The sequence below is a fragment of the Rhinopithecus bieti genome, unplaced genomic scaffold (genome assembly GCF_001698545.2).
Source record: "Rhinopithecus bieti isolate Rb0 unplaced genomic scaffold, ASM169854v2 scaffold_17861, whole genome shotgun sequence".
NCBI lineage: Eukaryota > Metazoa > Chordata > Mammalia > Primates > Cercopithecidae > Rhinopithecus > Rhinopithecus bieti.
Window position 1 is genome coordinate 4,727,442 of NW_016809830.1, and position 18,850 is coordinate 4,746,291.

The 18,850-nt window shown below is 45.5% G+C and overlaps 1 protein-coding gene across 1 annotated transcript in view; it reads right to left on the bottom strand.

Moving 5' to 3' along the window:
- Nucleotides 1-1,634: 1,634 nt before the first annotated feature.
- Nucleotides 1,635-18,850, bottom strand: part of ONECUT2 (one cut homeobox 2) — a gene marked incomplete at its 5' end in the record, with an annotated part of 50,130 nt that continues 32,914 nt past the window's right edge. Inside the window, one exon of the mRNA XM_017890451.1 lies at nt 1,635-5,191. Coding sequence (XP_017745940.1) covers nt 4,905-5,191 — 287 coding nt within the window. The remainder of the gene's footprint in view (nt 5,192-18,850) is intronic.

The window sequence follows — 18,850 nt, forward strand, 5'->3', positions numbered from 1 at the left end:
TTCTACAAACATTTTCAAAAGTGGGGAAGTTTCCCTCTATACCCAGATAATAATGATTTAAAAAATCTGTTCAACTTGAATTTACCAGCACTAGTAGATGGGTGCCCAGTATAGACAAAGAAAATGACTGATTATCTAAAAGGTATTTATTTTTGGTTTTGAAATATGTTGTTTGACTTAGAAAAGTGTGTGTGTGTGTGTGTGTGTGTGTGTGTGTGTGTCTGTATCAGATTTACATTCCAAATGTTGATTTTATTTTAGCTTGAATTGAAAATTATTTTGGATTTCCTAAAGCCTACAATTGCCAAGAGGCTGCAGGGGGAAAAAGGAGCTTAGAAGCAACTCTTTCTGGATTTCTCCAGAGGAAGTGCCATGCTTCCTGGCTCAACTAGCCTGCACCTTTATGCATGGTGCAAGCTAAACACTTCTTTTACATTTTGGAAAAGCTTTTAAATATTGGTGTTGAGTTTTTATTGTTGTTGCTGTTTCCTTTAAAAAAAGAAATGCATTGGCTCTGTTTTGTGTTTGTATTATTTCCTGGAATTAAATAATTACATCCCTAGTACCAAAATCACATTAAAACAAAAACAATGCAAGCCTATTTGTGTAAAGGAATAAAGGAAATTGTTTTTCCACTTAATGGCTGTATTTTGATTTCTGCTGCCTCAAGAATGTGAAATTTGGCTGAGAACTGTTCCTTCACACTGTCCCTTTTGCTGACGGCTGAGGAATGCCTGAAATTTTCCTTGGATTGAGGTAACGGATCACAAACTATAATCAAATCCAAATGGTTATTTTCTCTGAAATTATTAACTTAAATTTAAAAATCCTTGAGTAAACTCACTGAGTTAAATTGTATTACCCAATATAGAAATTTTTTTCTGTTAGATTTCTAACAAATTGAAATTCTGCAGGGCTTAAAATTTTGACACATAACTATATAGATACACATATATATGCATGTAAATACTTTTCTAAAAGCAAGCACTTCTCTCTGGTATGACATTATCTGGTATGAGACATTTATCAAAGCTCCTTGGGGGGAAATTCTTGCCTTTCTTTTTTTTAACAATTATGACATGTTCTTCTGACCATCAGAGGACTGGTTTGACTAATGTTGAAATGTCAGGTCACAAAGGCAGCCTCTACTGGTCTAGACATCTTCAGAGGATGCTGGAGACCCAAATGCTGAGATTACTATGTCAAAGAATCACTAACCAAATCAAGCAGGCTTCATTCCTCAATCCAGTCTGGAAAAGAGCAATCATTTCCATTGGACACATGTCACAAGGACTCATTTAGAAATACTCTAGTTGAAATCAACCCACATGGGAACATCCTCTGCTGAAATATGCTCTTTTCTTAGTCCTTTGACAAAGGAAACATGGAGTATGAGCAAAGGACAAAGGGACACAAGGGAAAAGCCAAGGAACAATCTCCCAGGCAGGATGAATTATAAAAATTGTGGAGGTCACATTCTCTCACAGCTCCTGCACAGGGAGACCCACACAGCGGGAATGAGGAGGTGGCACAAAGAACAACAATGGGGCTCTCCAGGGGCAGGACTCCAGGAGTCTCCCCAAAACCTGCTTTATATTTTCTCTCCAGGATTGAGACACTCTCCCCCACCCCACCCAACACTACCGCCCACCCCAGTGCCAGCTGTGGTTGCACATAGGCTTGTCAAAATACAAATTGGTAATTACCACCCTGAGGAAATCTATCAACCCATTGCAACAGGAGTTGGACTTCCCCTATGAGAAGTCACTTTGGTGTATCTGCTCACCGAGGGGGTCTGGCACACCCAGATGGGACAGGGCAGCTCCTGGAGAACAGATTTCTGGGCTGGCCTCATATTCTTTAACTGGTGAAAATGGACCACTGAGCCTTCCCAACAGTTACAGAAGATGAGCACCCCCCTGTCAGGGCCCAGTTCTGGGCTGAGCCTATTGGATGTACTTCACTCACCACCTTAATCGAGGCTGAGGGATAGAATAGAGATGACTCCGAATACAAATAAAACTCATTTACACCATGGATCCATTTATCAACAGGTTAAGTGCTAAAATGCTTGATCTTGACTTTAAACCTTTCCCAGAAACTTCCATAGAGATCTGAATAATTCAAATCATCCACAGTGGCAAATTAACTCTGGAATGGCATGAGAAATGAGAAAAATTCTGAACCGAATACTTAACAAATGAAGCACTGGACGAAAGCAAGACATGAATTTGGACAGCAATAATTTTGGTTATCACCAATGTCAAGTTGATCTATATATGTATTTTATATATTATATATATCTTTCTTTAGAAATGCAACTTTACAGCTGATTTTTAAAAAGCTAATAGAAAAGTAGAAACTGGCAATTATTTTACATGTTTTCCCCACCCCAAATGAAGCCCTGTTAGGATGTAGCAATCACGTGAAAACGAGGCTGTAAATTCCTCTATAAATTCTTTGGTTCTGTGGCTCGGGAGAGGATGCATCACCAAGAACCCTATCCCTGACCCTCACTCCCTTTCCCTCCCCTGATGATGAGACTCTGAACATAGAAGGAACCAAGACTAAGGGTTAAGCAAAGAACATTCAAGTGATAATGTTATTCCCTACTCTCTGCTGAGCAGAGAGAACTGTTCAATATCCCAACATCTTAAACTTGGAGTCCATGGAAACTTTTGAGAGATTCCATGTTGGGGTAAAAAACCATAAAACAAAATTAAAGGGAAACAATAAAATCAAATCAATGGCCCTTTCCTTTTGTTGCTCAGAGAAACATAACTGATTACCTTTATACAGATCAATGGCGCTATTAGTATTTTAGCCAGGCAAGAGGAGATAATGAACTGAAACAAAAGGTGTGAGAAATCCTCATCTTTGGTATTGTAGCTGTTGAGGTTTCTGTTGCTCTGTTCCGTGTTCTTTTGAAAAACTGCATAGGCACAAATTAAAGACAATCTTCAACTTTAAGATTACCGCGTGAGTTGTCAAATGAAGCAGCAGCCACTGAGGCTCTTCCTTATTTCTATCTTTGTCTCAACCCTTTCTTTAAAATCTGCTTCCAAAAAATGTCCCAAGAGGTCTGTTTGAACACAGTGTGTCTCGCTGTTTTTTTTGTTTTCATTTATTTTCTGGCGTGCTTCCTTCTTATTGGTGGTGATTTCCATTGATTTACGGATTTATTTATTCATTTTAATGGGACAGTTTTGTTTGTTGCAGAAGTAGGTGCAGAAAAAGTTTCTTTGGTTTCGATTAAGTAATTCATAAAAAAGTCAGTCTCAAGTGTCTGTAAAGAATCATTGCAGCGTTTGGCTTGCTTTGAACACCCCCACGTGGCCCCACCCGGGGCCATTCACTGGTAAATATGCACATTGTGACCTCCGCAATCTCCCAGAGTTCTGTGGACGCTCTTCCACTTGCTATGGGAAGGTGACAACTGGTGTGGCAAAGCCACTCCCCTGGGTGGCTTGGCTAACGTCCTTGGCATAGCTGGTCTGTTCAGCCTGATGATGTGCCAAATGCCATTCAGAGTTGCAGAGGTTTTCTGATTTCTAAAAGTAATCACAGTATTTTTAGGCTAGAAAATGACAAGTCATAAATGTCTTTGGTTTGCAGTATTCTGCTTCTTTGGTGTGCTGTGTTTTCTCCAGACTTATTCAGCTGTTTTGCAAGGATGATTCAACAACAGAAGAGATTTAGGATTAGATGACAGTCATGAGTAACATGTATGCAGGTTTGATTGACTGATTTCTTTTTCTTGCTAGAAAACACAGAAAACATCCCTACTAAATGGGATGGATGACGAAAAACCCCAAATCAGAAAGAGTGGGAATGGATTACGTGGTGGTCATAACGCACAGTAGGAGGGACCAGATGACTGATCAACCAAGAAGGACACATTAATGATCTTAAAAACCCTAGATCTTTTAAAATGCTGCATTTGATCCATGTACTGTTAACAGTTAAATTGGCCTCCTGAGTGTGCGTCTGCATTATGTACAACAGAATTTGTAGCAAACTGCAAAATGTGCTTGAAGTCATATTCTCATTAATTCCCTAATGACTTCACAATCCAGATGTGGTAAAAATGCAGATGTGGTGAACCCAGAACCTTCCTTACTTCTGTTTATTTTTGTTGTGCTTGATACTTTGAGCTCAAGTGAACTGACTGGTGTTTTGATGGATCCAAGACTATATGAGATTTCCAGGAGGTAAAGAAAAAAAAAATTGTAAGCTGGATCAGTTTAAAGCTTTCTAAATCATTCAATGAAAAGATGTCTGGGTTGGAAAAACAGGTCCTTGGATTTTTTTTAAACGTCCATATTTAAAACTTGTGCTCAGTAATTCTTCTGTTTATGTTATGGCTGTGAACTTGGACATACCGTGGTATAATGAGGCTAAGTATGTGGAAAACAAATGAGGTCATTCTTGTTGCTAGATTCTTCTCTTATTGTTGTGTCTTGGAAGCCTAAACTCAGAGTCCTTACATACGCCAAATTCCTATTGTTAGTCGTAGGAACGCTGACTGCAAGAAGCTGACAGGACCTGAAGTGGGACGGATGACATTTTAAGCAATCCTGAGCTTGGTTGACACCATACTGGAATTAACTCACTCCAGGAAGGCCCCATTTGGGTTTCTGGGATACTTAGCATGCTGAGAACAGTGTCTGATTCTAAGAGATTAATTTTTCAGCTTGCACTTGGACTCCATAGCTATTAAAAACAAAAAAAAGAACACCTGGCCTATGATTACAGCTAGAATAGAAGTTTCTTTGCAAGATAATTGTGCTTTCAAATCACCAGTGAAGGGCCCCAGCTAGGAATCCGGTGTCTTTTTCCTTTGTTTTCTTTTGGTATCTGTTGTCCTCATTTGGAGGTGACTTGTGCCCAAGTGAGTCTTTCCATCATGCTTTGGTACACGTGCTGGAGGTGGATGAGGAGCCCCCTGTGCTCAGATCGTCTTGCCACTTCTCCAGGCTGCGGCGCCGGGCGTTCATGAAGAAGTTGCTGACGGTTGTGAGCTCCAGGCCCAGCTGCTGGGAAATGGTGATCTGCATCTCCTTCGATGGGCGTTTGTTCTCCTTGAAGATGGCGAAGAGGGTTCGGCGTTGGAGGTCAGTGAACACCAGGCGGGATTTCTTCTGGGAATTGTTCCTGTCTTTGTTTGGTTCTTGCTCTTTGCGTTTGCACGCTTGAAGGGAAAGAGAAGAAGGAGAGGAGTCAGTGGGCTCACCCGAGAAGGTGATCCATGGAAAACATTGACAAAGTTGTACAGAGAGATGTAAACCGTTAAACTTTATTGTGCAAATTGCCCAGCTGTCAATAACCAGCCTTTCCTGTAATCTCTGGGTGATGGAAGGTATCAGTGAGTGAGTGGGGGATGGGAGAAAGGAGAAAGCAGCAGGGCTGTTTCACAGTCTGGTTTTGAACTAACTGCAGTTGTCTTTCCCTTTTACCTCCTCTCTCCTCCAGCACACCATTTATCCAGAGATAAATGAAATTATTTATCTCCGAAATCAGGTGCCACGAAGGCAGGGAGGACTCCAGACCCTGGGGTGGGGGAAGCCTGGTGAGGCAGTTCCTCTTTCGTATTCACCCTCTCGAATTGTTTACAGCTGAGTTGAAATTACTTTCTGGAGTCAAAACTTAAAAGTGCGTAGTTTTCAAAATCAAAGCTTCTACCCATGTGACTCTAAAATTGTTAACAGAATGAAATTAGAAGTGACAGAATGATGCTATCATTCCAATCCAAAATCCTTTCGTCCAGACTTTTGAAAAATCAGAACAAAACAAAACAGAAGACCAAGGGAAAGAAAGACTAGAAAAATTGGTTTAGCCAGTTCTCATTTGGCTAGTTTGAAATTGGAAGCCAGTACAAGAAGACAGGGGATGAGGGTAGGGGAAGAAGCCCAACTCTACAATGGGACTTCAGGCTTGCAGATATGTTAGTATATGTAGAGTCTCTTTGATTTAGCAGAAATGAGTATCCATGCCTGGGTTGACATATGCAGTCAAGGACATTATGTGTCACAACCTCTCCCTTAGCCTACAAGGTCCTAGAAGGCAGCAACCAGGCCTCTGTAGTATTCCTGACTGATTCTTTTTGGAGCCATGGATACAATGAATGTTTGGGAAGATGAGGACAAATGACTTCTTGACTCTTTCAGGGGATCTGTGCACTTCACAGACAGGTTCGGTGGCTCAGAAAAGTGACCTGTAAAGGTTAAATACAGTATTATAGATCACAATGTTAAAACATGAGAACATGTGTTACAATCATCTGAAATGGCCAGGTACGGTGGCTCACACCTGTAATCCCAGCACTTTGGGAGGCCAAGGCAGGTGGATCATGAGGTCAGGAGTTTGCGACCAGCCTGGCCAACATAGTGAAACCCCATCTCTGCTAAAGATACAAAAAATTAGCTGGGCATGGTGGCACACACCTGCAATCCCAGCTACTTGGGATGCTGAGGCAGGAGAATCGCTTGAACCCAGGAGGTGGAGGTTGCAGTGAGCCGAGATCATGCCATTGCATTCCAGCCTGGGTGACAAGGTAAGACTCCATCTCAAAAAAACAAAAAATCACTTGAAATAAGTCCCAGCTCCCCTAGGGGTGTGGTGAGAATGTGGCTTCAACAGAAAGAACCGGAGGAAGGCCAGGAAGGAGCAGAGGCCCACATAGGGCAGTCACCCTCAGAATCCATCCCACTGGATATTCTGGCCAGAGGTTGAGAATCCCTTTGCACTGGACTGACATTCCCCCAAGCCTGGCACCCAGGGTGCTACTCAGATGCTTTCCTATGCTTCTCAAAGCCCTGGCTTGTATATTTTGTGCCCTGGCTTGTATATTTTGTTTCCTGGCTTTCGGGCACAGCATTTCCTAATTATGTTCTGCAGGCAGCATCTTATGTGGGGGTCTGCTATGGTGTCTGAATGTTTATGTCCCCCCTAAAAATTCATATGTTGCAATCCTAACATCCAAGGTCATGGTATTAAGAGGTGGGGCCTTTGGGAGGTGACTGGGCCTGAAGCTGGAGCCCTCATGAATAGGGTTAGTGCCCTTATAAAATAAGCCTGAGAGAGACTTGCCCCTTGCACCACGGGAGGACACAGTGAGAAAGACTTCTCTATGAACCAGGACCCAGACTATTGCCCAACACTGAATCTGCTGGCACCTTAATCTTGGACTTCCTAGCCTCCAGAACTGTGAGAAACAAACTTCTGTTGTTTATAAGCAGTAAGTCATGGTATTTTATTGTTGTGATTGTTACTGGAGCCTTAACAGACTAAGACAGGATTTAACCTGAGGACAAACACTTATGGGAAAGATACTTGGAAGCTGAATTTCCTTCTACCTAACTGGCCGCCCTCCCTGCTGGATGCCGTGTGCTATAAAGTAACATAAAGGAGTCACTCCTGAAATAATCAAAATGCGCTGATACTCTCAAAAGGCAGGAAGAGGAGAGCTCCCGAATGGGAAAGCTGCTAGGCTGTATCAGCTTGGCTAAACTCTTTCTTCCCGATTTTTCCTCCTCTCATTTCTAAAAGTATTCAGATTGTCTTCAAAATTAAACACACACAACACATCCACATAAAACAATTTGTTTTCATCTTAAAACTCATTCTCTTGGGGCATTTTGGCTTTCTTGAATAAGGAGCACTTCCCCTGCAATGGGAGCTCAGACAGAAAGGGCTAAGACTGCTCACTGCCATCCTTCTTCCAACAGCTTACTGGTAATGATTTCTTCTTTGCTCATTCCTGTGAGGACCGCATATTTTTGGTGGATTCTGATGATTCCTGTGTGGTGGTAACAAACAAAAATAGCCTTTGCAGGGGAACCTTGTTTTGAGGTCTACTCTCTCTTGCTCAATCTGAAGTCCTCTACAGCAGTGCTACTAAACTTTAAGATGCATAGGAATCATCTGGAGGGCTCATCAAAATGCAGACTCTTATGTAGTCAGCCTGGACAGGGCCTGGGATTCTGCATTTCTCATCAGCACCCAGGTGATGCTGATGCTGCTGGTCCACATGCCTCGGTTTGAGCTGCAAGGGTCTGCCTGATTTCTAGTCTCAGAGGAGCATGTTATGCAATGGAAAGCTCTGGATTCAAACCTGGGCTTCCCCACCTCTAAGACCTGGGGCCTTGCAAATTACTTAGCCTCTTGGTGCCTGTGTTCCTCATCTGAATAAGGAAATAATTGCTCAACTCTAGAGAGGCTTAAGTGAGATAACAGGTACATCTTCACTTCACACTTTCCTTCCCATTGTATTACCCCAGTAACTCTGAGCTAGGCAAATCAGGCAAAATGATTTTCATTTAAAAAGGAAATACATGGAGACCTTGGAGTATAAGTGAAGGCACTGACACCACATCCCAGGTTTGCTGCAGACCTGGGGAAAGAAAGAACAAACATTTCTCTTGTAGGGAACGGCACCCACACCCGACTGCACATCAGAGAGGACCTCTTTGCAGGGCAGCCTCTGGGTCTCCATCCCCAGAAATTCTGATTTTCACCATGTGGGGTGAGGTTCTGGAATCTGTGCTTCTATAAACCTCTGCAGCCCCCTTGTTTGTTTTTTTTTTTGAGACGGAGTCGAGTCTTGCTCTTGCCTCGCCGCAGGGCTGGAGTGAAGTGGCCGGATCTCCAGGCTCACTGGCAAAGCTCTGCCTCCCAGGTTCACGCCATTCTGCCTGCCTCAGCTCCTGAGTAGCTGGGATTACAGGTGCCCGCCACCAATCGCCCGGCCTAGTTTTTTGTATTTTTTTAGTAGAGACAGGGTTTCACCGTGTTCACGAGGAATGGTCTCGATCTCGCCAACCTCCGTGATCGCGCCCGTGCTCAGGCTTCCCAAAGTGCTGGGATTTACAGGCTTGAGCCACCGTGCCCGGCCTGCAGCCCCTTTTAAGATGTAGAAGTTAGCCGGGCACAGTGGCTCAAGCCTGTAATCCCAGCACTTTGGGAGGCCGAGACGGGCAGATCACGAGGTCAGGAGATCGAGACCATCCTGGCTAACACGGTGAAACCTCGTCTCTACTAAAAAAAAAAAATACAAAAAACTAGCCGGGCAACATGGTGGGCGCCTATAGTCCCAGCTACTCGGGAGGCTAAGGCAGGAGAATGGCGTAAACCCAGGAGGCGGAGCTTGCAGTGAGCTGAGACCTGGCCACTGCATTCCAGCCTGGGCGGCAGAGCGAGACTCCGTCTAAAAAAAAGATGTAGAAGTCACTATGCTTGCCCCTACTGCCACTTCAGGTCCCTGGACAACCGTCCCTGACCCTACCCCTGGGACAACTGGTGCCAAGCCTTCATCTGGAGGATTCTGAATAAATAGTGAAGCATGATAATCTCCTGATAAGAAAATCCATGCAAATATCTTCTGCAAACATTGGCTGAGATCCTCTGTCAATTTACACTCCTTTGGATTAACCACACAACTCTCAATTTTCATACCAATATTGATTATTCTTCAGATAATGCTGTATTTGTGCTTTTAATAGGGTGATTAGACAGTGTGGGTACAGGTTTACATTGGCTTGTCAGATTCTATTTTGTGTGAGATATATATATTTAAAATTATATACATATATATGTATACACACATATTTAATGTGAGAGAAAAATATTAAAGACTTAATGTGAAGCAAACTGCACAGAGAGAACAGATCAATACATCCTGCCTATGACTTCCCAATAGCCTTCGGAAGCCACCAGATGCCAGAGCAGCAAATGCAAAGCTGTACCTTGCAGTCTAGAAGTATATGGCAAGTCCAAATACTCCAAATAATGAGGCAGTATGTCCATATGTTGTCCAGGGTTTTATAGCTAGCAACTGCCAGCCATTGATTTTGACAAAAGCAGTTGGTCAGGAGCTAAAGGAAAATAAGAACAGGAGGGAGAACACCTGCCTTGAAAGTCTAAGAAAAACTGACAGATCTGATGACGTCTGGGAGCTGGCGTGAGGCTTTGACCTCAGCATCCTCAGACCCAGGCTGTGGAGCCAGGTGTGCTTGCAGGCACAAGCAGAGTACAAACGACTTTGGTGCTGTTCAGTTACTACACTCTATAGTCGACATGTGCCCATTTTTGAACAGCTAGGAAAGTGTCAATAGCTCCCTCCAACCCAAGGATGCAATAGAAACCCAACGAAACAGGAGGTGTTCCAGTGGCACTGATAGATTCAGTCTTGACACAGTCACAGGCTGGTCAGGGTCTCCTGGACTCCAGCTGCTGAAAGCCAGTTCTGCCATGGAAGGTGCGAGGTTAGCCCAGCCCTGTCTAGACCATTTGGATCTGTTTCTTCTCCTCTTTCTTTTAGGAGGAAAGCAGGGAGAGCATGCCAGGCGCTGATGTGTCACTGCCTGATGGGGAGGTGGGTGTAGACCCCAAAAGCCCTCAGCCATTCTTGACCTCCCTCCCTCTCACAGGGAAGCAGGTCCTATGTAGGACCATGTGGAACGCTAAGCACTCACTTCCATTTCAAAGACAAAGAGAAGTCATTTGTTTACCTACAATAAGGCTACCTATGCAGGTTATAGTGCCTTTCCCCACTTTTTGAAATAAATAATATTGACTCAGATTGGTCATGCTGGTTTTGTCCTGTGGCCCAGGACCTGTACTGGCAGGCATGTACACATCTGTGTATAATCTGTGATTAACAAGAAGGATGGCAGACAGCTACTGCCTAAAAATATAGGTTCCTTGGTAGATACATTTTTCAAACCACTGGGTTCCCAGGGTAAGATAAGGGAAGCCCTGGCCTCGGGCACAAGCCCTCTCTGAGATCCTGAGACACCAACTTGCTTTCTCCCTGGCGGCCACCGGACTTTTGTCCCTCAGGAGGTCAGAAACAGGACAAAGAAAGTGCACTTCTAAGAATGTGCTGCTCCCCATAGCTGATCTTCCCCAGCTGTAACGTGGAGAGAGACAATGTCTCTTCACAACTGACCCTTTCTCCCTGCCTTCCCCATCCCAAACCAATCCTGCGGGCCAGGTCTACTTTGCCTCCAGAGTGGCTGCTCCTGGGTGTTCTAGGAGCTCAGCTGCTCTCTGACACCCAGACTAACCAGCCCTGGCCCTGTCCATCGCCTACCCATGGGCAGCACAAAGGTGTGTGGTCAGAGTAGTGCAGCAATGCTCATCAAGCCAGGGGTGATTCCCATCCAGAGGGGATGCAAAGGGAGGCAGGACAGGGTGAGGGTTGTGTGAGACCACAGAACATCACAGAGCCCAGGAAAGGCCCCGTGGTGTCCTGTGCTCTCCCTTCTCTCTCAGCTTGGGGAGGGGCCTTGCCTCCGACTGCGTGGTCAGTAACCGAGTAGCTTCTCTGGCCAGAAGGGCTGCTTTTCACCCATCATGCATTTTCCTTCTAGTAACAAAGGTCTTTGGGTATTTGGATGCTGAGCAATAATGGGGTATTGGAAGCCAGGGCCTCTGTGCTGGTGGGGAGGGGAAGCAAGGAGAGAGATGAGGGAGGGCCCATTCCCGGAGACAGGGTAGAGTGACCTCGGTTGCGTGTGTGTGATGTGGAGGGTAAGGTAAGGGGGACAGTATCTGGTTGGTTCAGGGAGGCAGATACAGGTGGGGGAATTACCCTGGAATCGTATGTCACCTTGACACCTGGTTCCACAGGTGCAGTGGTGCTAGCTCTTCAAGGCACCTGAACATCTTTTGTCTCTCTTAGCTTGGTCCTCCTCACAGAGCCATAGAACCTCAGTGTTTTGTCCAGTCCAGGGTCGTCAGTTTCACATAGGGAACTGAAGGCACAGTGAGGTGAGTCCCAGCTGAAGCCAAAGTCTGGATCCCCCACTGGGAATTTCTTTCCACAACATCTTTGACAGGGAGGTGCGGCAGAGGTATGGATTCCCATTTTACTCTTGGTGAAGGAAACGGGTTTGTTTAGGGTGACCCAATTAGCACTGGATCCTGGATTTGATCTTGGAAAACCCCTTCCCAGCCTCCACAGTTTCTGGGAAGCCTGTGAAGTAAGAGCAACTCAACAACAGGTCAGAATCCTCCAGTCCTTGCTGCCCTGGAACTGAAACTCCCCACTCAACTTGGATGGGCTGTCCTGGCCCAGGCCATCCTGGATGGGCCAGCCCCAGCTGACCCAGCAGTTGAATAAAGATGCACACTTGAGTCCAGCTGAGATCAGCCAAGCACAGCCTGTATCAGCAGACACACCCAGCCAACAAACAGGCTTCTGGGCAAAAATAGATTTTTATTGTTTTATACCACCCATGTTGTGGTTCTATGTTTTGCAGCATTATTGTGGTGACAGATAACTGATACAGAAGCCAAGAACAACCTTTGCCTTCCTGCCCAGGGGTGAGTCAAATGGACTGTAAGAAGCCCAGATGGAAGCCAAGACCCTGTTTCCTACTCCCTGTCAGCCACTTATCAGCTGCAGGACTGTGAGCCTTAGTTTCCTGATCCTATAGAGTGGGGATGCCCAGCACTCCAGGACATCAAGAGGTTTGCTGTAACACTTCGCACACAGTAGACACTCAGGAAATGTGCACGTTCTTCCTTCTTCCTTAGAGAAAGCAGAAAGAAGGTGTGTAAGGAGAGGTTAAGAATTCATGATTCCAAGTCTTACTTAATAGTAGACGAATTGCCCAGAGGGCTAATGGCAAATAAAAGGTTAAAGATGTTTGTTTTCTTTGTGAGGCTGTCTCGTAGCCAGTTCCCAGCCTCATATAAGAGGTAAGACTACGACGTGTTTTTACACATATGTCAGAGATGCTAATAGGTTTTGGGCCACTGGAGTTTCCTCACATCACTAATTTATGTCCAAATACATTCTACATATGATGGGCATTGTTAGCCCCTCATAAATAATGCAGAAGTGCTCTATTCTCCCTGCATTCAGTAGATACTTTCCCTCAATAGTTCAATGTGATCTTGCCAGGGCAAGGGTGGGGGCAGGGAGAGAGACCATCTAGGGTGTGCATTTGTCAGCAGACACTCAGCCTCCAAGGATACAGGTTTGAAAAGTATGCCTGCAGAAGAAGCCTTTTCACCTTTCAGCTGAAGAGCTCGCAGCTCCCCTCCTAGGAAGGCTTGTGGAAAGTGGGGAGCATGACCCTTTCCACTAAGGAGGGCCCTCTCCCGGGAGGACATGGGGCTGCAGTTCTGTTGGAAAGATTAACTAAGGCAGTCAATTGGGGTTATGTTGGAAAAATCAATTACAAAAGTAAGTTCACATTTGTACCTCTGGCCTTGTTCCCTGAGAAACCTATAGGTGTTTGAGGTAAGAAGAATGGAAATAACCCCTTTTACTTCCCTGCTGTGAACTGGTGGTCCTTCAGTACTGATAGAATGACAAGACTATGGGAGAGGTGATGGTGTCCAGGAGAGCACCCTTCCTTTGGAATGAATCTGCATGATCAAGAGCCTTTAAAATAAAAATCATAAGATTCCTTGAATTCAAACAAGGAAGAAAGAAAATAGAACTGTACACTCTGCTAATAAATATTTGACGTTCAGTAAGTCATAAATGCTGGTCAATCTCAGCAATGCATGCTTCTCAGGGTCCGCAAACAATTAGGTGCCAGCACATTGCCACAGGGACCTTGGGAGTGGGGGCCTAACACACAAAATTTGGGGCTCAGGTTCTAAGCAGCTCCACTGACCACTCAGGGCCAGCTGGTGCCAGAAGCACTGATCACCCACTTGGGAGGAGCCAGGCCTTGATGGAGGGGTAGGGGCTGTCTTAAAATCATTACTGGATTATTTTGTGCTCCCTAAATTTTGGAAACTATAAATAGTTCCCAGTTAGATGCCTTGCAGGTTTCCTTGCTTCATTGTGATTTCTGACGCATCACCAAAGGTCACTTAGGTTCAGATGACCATGGAGCCAATACCATGAACCTGCCCTCCGCCTCCAACCACCCCTAGAACTAAACTCTAACTTGGTCCTCATTTCTCCAAACGTGCCTGACCTGAGTCAGATGAGAAACCTAATGCCTTTGTTTCAAGGTTGAGAGCTGGCTTTCCTCAGAAACTTGGTCTTCATGTACCAGATGCCAATACACACAGGCAGTGGAGCCAGTGACGTCCAGACCAACATCCATTTGGGAGGCCAAGGGCAGAGACGGGGTGGATGCTGTGCAAAAGGATGTGGAGCCATTCTTGGTTGTTAGGCTCCCCTCCTCCTTTCACTCCCTTCTAATTGTGGGTGTATGCACAGCCCTGGCAAGACAGACCTCTAACCCATTTGGCAAATTATCCTGCACAAGGTACTCCAGTGTGAACCACCTATGGGCTAGTCGGAGCACTGCCGCCTGGCTTATTAGAGCAGATATTGTGGGCGGGAGAATGGTGGAGCAAGACAAAAAAGGAGAGAGGAGGGAGAAGGAACAAGAAGGCAAAAGGGGCCATGCACGATGCACACATATACTCTCCCCTCATTCTGGAGATGCTGGAGGGTGAGGGTAAAGTCCCCAAGTTCTGAGCTGCCCAAAGCCCCAGGAGGCTCGGCACTGCCCTGGAACGTTGGTGTGAGCCGTGTCTTGGGCTTCACCTCTGACACAGGACAAATCTCTGACCCTGGGGGGATTTCCTGTAGTACACTCTTACTCTCGTCTAGAAAATGTGGATGATAGGCCAGGCGAGGTGGCTCACGCTTGTAACCCCACCACTTTGGGAGGCTGAGGCGGGTGGATCACGAGGTCAGGAGATCAAGACCATCATGGCCAACATGGTGAAACCCCATCTCTACTAAAAATCAAAAAAAATTAGCCGGGTGTGGTAGTGTGTGCCTGTAATCCCAGATACTCAAGAGGCCGAGGCAGGAGAATCACTTGAACCCGGGAGGCGGAGATTGCAGTGAGCCAAGATCACGCCACTGCACTCCCGCCTGGGTGACAGAGCAAGACTCTGTCTTAAAAAGAAAAGAAAAGGGCCGGGTGCGGTGGCTCATGAGGCCTGTAATCCCAGCACTTTAGGAGACTGAGGTGGGTGGATCACGAGGTCAGGAGATCGAGACCATCCTGGCTAACACAGTGAAATCCCGTCTCTACTAAAATACAAAATTTGCCAGGCTTGGTGGCGGGCGCCTGTAGTCCCAGCTACTTGGGAGGCTGAGGCAGGAGAATGGCGTGAACCCGGGAGGCGGAGCTTTCAGTGAGTCAAGATTGCCCACGGCACTCCAGTCCGGGGCAACAGAGAGAGACTCCATCTAAAAAAAAAAAAGGAAACGTGGATGATAAACGGCAAATCTCTGCTCTTTCTCCACACTGCCGCCTCTGCTTTCACTTGGATGTTGAGCAAGCTGGTCTTGACAAGGGTTAGAGCAACTCCCCAGTGTCCACTTACTGTCGGATGGAGGCAGACTGCACAGTGACCATTCTGCGTTCCCAAGCTTCAAAGTCATTCTCTAAAAAAAACAAGTTTTATTTCCTGTCTCTATTTTTACTTTCAATACAAAGTCACTGAAGGGGACTCAGGAAATGAGGGCTCTTAGATGTCTCACAACTTTCTTATATGCAGACGGGGCCTGACAAAGGGCCAGAGTGCCCCTGGCGGGCAAATCTCCCAGGGGAAGGTTCAGGCCCCCATAGCTGCCCGCAGGTGCTGCCTGTAGGAAGCACACTGGAGCCTGCACACCGAGTGGAGATGAACCTCTTACCTCTGCTTCCCTCCAGCAGAGGCTCTAATAAACATGAGAAGCCTCAAAGAACAGGCTTCTAATAGCAGATGGTCCAGGCCAGCTGGTAAAACCACAGACTTCTAGAAAGGCAGGATTTTAAAGAGCACTTGGTCTAACTTTGTTTTTAGAAATAAGAGATCAGAACCCCAGCTAGGTCACCTATGCAGTGACGCAGCCCTGAGAACCCATATTCCCTTCTGTCTAGTCCAGTGGGGCTTTTATTTCTTCCTTCCTATTAGAATAAATCATTTGGGGCACTCAGCCTTTGAAATCACAATTCCTGGTCATCTCTTCTGCCTATGCAGAAGCCTGGCAAAGAGGGATCTTTAGCTCTGCTGCCAAGCTGCATTCCTGCAAGCCATCCAGGAAGTCGTGAGTTGCTAAAAACAAATATTTAATTCCAGATACAAACGTGTTGCTTAAAATGGCTAGGAGAGCATGGGGCAGCTTCTTCAACTTCCTACTAAAATCGTCTCGAAGTCCTATAACGAAACATAAAACTTAGCATACCAAAAACTAGGACTGCAGTCAGCCTGTTTTGGGAGGTCTGGAGAATTTTTACCTAAACACGAGGCCAATGGAAATAGGTTGAAAAGGGACATCAGGATTGAAAAAATAACACCCGAGTCCTCTAACTGTTGAGAAATTTAAATTCAGCAGCCATCCATCTACTTGGTAGGTGCTGCCTTTTGAAAGAGCCAGAGTGCTCCCCACTCCCTTCCGCCTGCCAATTAAGAACTGCAACTCTCAGAAAACAACTAGGAAAAAAAAAATTGCAGGGTAGAGGAGGGACACCAAGGCTGGTACTTCACTCCCTCGGAGAAGTAGTTTCCAGAGCACTCAGTGTGAGTACAGGGACAAGAGCAGCCCTTGATGTGCAGTATACTGGGGGTTGTCATGTGTATTCCAGTTGATCAGCTTCTCAGTATCCCAGGATTGGATGCAGGAGATGAGTGCACATCAGTTCAGCAGGGCCACACAACAAGGAAGCTAGTTAGATGGAGGCTTGGTTAGGTGTATCAACTGGCTAAGATTTAGTATAGGGCTTAGAGAATGAGTGCACTAACGTCCAGAAAGGAGGTCATGAGCAAAACATGCACCCTTTCTATTGACCATGGCAAGCCAGAATGAGTCTCTTCTCATTTGAGAATGAATAAACCGGACAAAAGAGACAATTGAAAAACTAGTAGAAGACAAAAAGGGATCCTCATCCGAAAACCAGAGAAAATTTAACTGATAATATCTTCCAGAAACTTAAAGAACATTTTAGAGAATCATTTGATATAACAATATGATGCAAAAGAGGTGGCTTTTATGAAACAGAAACAGAAAATTATTAAGAAGAAAACAGCAATTTATAAGTAATCATATGTCATGAAAAAATAGTAAGATAAAAGATGGGCTAGACGATGTGGCTCATGCCTATAATCCCAGCACTTTGGGAGGCCAAGGCAGGTGGATTGCTTAAGCTCAGGAATTTGTGACCAGCCTGGGCAACATGGTGAAACCCTTTCTCTACAAAAGTACAAAATTAGCCAGGCATGGATGGCATGCACCTGTGGTCCCAGCTACTCAGGAGACTGAAGCAGGGAGAAGGATTGAGCCCAGAGGGTTGAGGCTGTGGTAAGCCGCAGTCACGCCACTGCACTCCAGCCTGGGTGACAGAATGAGACCCTGTCTCAAAACAAACAAACAACCCTCTCCCCCACCCCCCAAAAAAAGAGGAGTAAGATTTTTTAAATTTGCAAGAAAATGAGAAACACAGTAGTGGCACTGGAGAAATTAAGAGCAAAACTGACACTGTGGAGGTAATGCTAGAATTTTATGCAGTTCAGGTGGTCTTTCCTGTAGAAAGGCTTTCTTAGTTATTTAATGACTCAAAAATTCTAGCTATAGGCTTTCTATGAAAAGAAAACTAACTTGAAGACATACTCTAGCTTACTAAGAATTTAATCAAACTTAAAAGCTCAAGAATGTGATATTGTCTTAAAAAAGAATTGGCCAACAGCCCTATGTGGCTACGAATATCCCTGAGCTCATTCCAAACATCCTAAAAAGTTTTATTACATGAATGAAGAGCACCTCTTCATTAAGACTACACTAATGAATCTGCAGGAAGGAAAAAGGGTCGGTGTCTCCATTCACAACCAAATTGCGATGTTTAAAAACAAATTATTTCATTATTACTTTTCGTTTTTATGTGAATAATACAGTTTGAACAAAAGACATTGCTTTGGAAAAGTACCTCTGTCTTGCATAGTTTACCACCAGACTCGGAAGTCCAGTCAAAGGCAATTTCAGATACGTCAAACATGAAAAGCAAAACAAAACAACATTCCTATTAAAAAAAAAACCAAAAAATGGGGGGCGGAGCAACATGGCCGAATAGGAACAGCTCCAGTCTCCAGCTCCCAGCGGGAGCAACACAGAAGACAGGTGATTTCTGCATTTTCAACTGAGGTACTGGGTTCATCTCACTAGGGAGTGCCGGACAATCGGTGCTGGTCAGCTGCTGCAGCCCTACCAGCGAGAGATGAAGTAGGGTGAGGCATCACCTCACCTGGGAAGTGCAAGGGGAAGGGAATCCCTTTTCCTAGCCAGGGGAACTGAGACACACAACACCTGGAAAACAGGGTAACTCCCACCCCAATACTGCGCTTTACCAAGGGTCTTAGCAAACGGGCACACCAGGATTATATATCCCACACCTGGCCGGGAGGGTCCCACGCCCACAGAGCCTCCCTCATTGCTAGCACAGCAGTTTGTGATCTAACGGCAAGGCAGCAGCGAGGCTGGGGGAGGGGCGCCCACCATTGCTGAGGCTTAAGTAGGTAAACAAAGGCACTGGGAAGCTCGAACTGGGTGGAGCTCACAGTAGCTGAAGGAGCCCTGCCTGTCTCTGTAGACTCCACCTCTGGGGACAGGGCACAGCTAAACAACAACAACAACAAAAAGCAGCAGAAACCTCTGCAGACACAAACGACTCTGTCTGACAGCTTTGAAGAGAGCAGTGGATCTCCCAGCACGGAGGTTGAGATCTGAGAACGGACAGACTGCCTGCTCAAGTGGGTCCCTGACCCCTGAGTAGCCTAACTGGGAGACATCCCCCACTAGGGGCAGTCTGACACCCCACACCTCACAGGGTGGAGTACACCCCTGAGAGGAAGCTTCCAAAGTAAGAATCAGACAGGTACACTC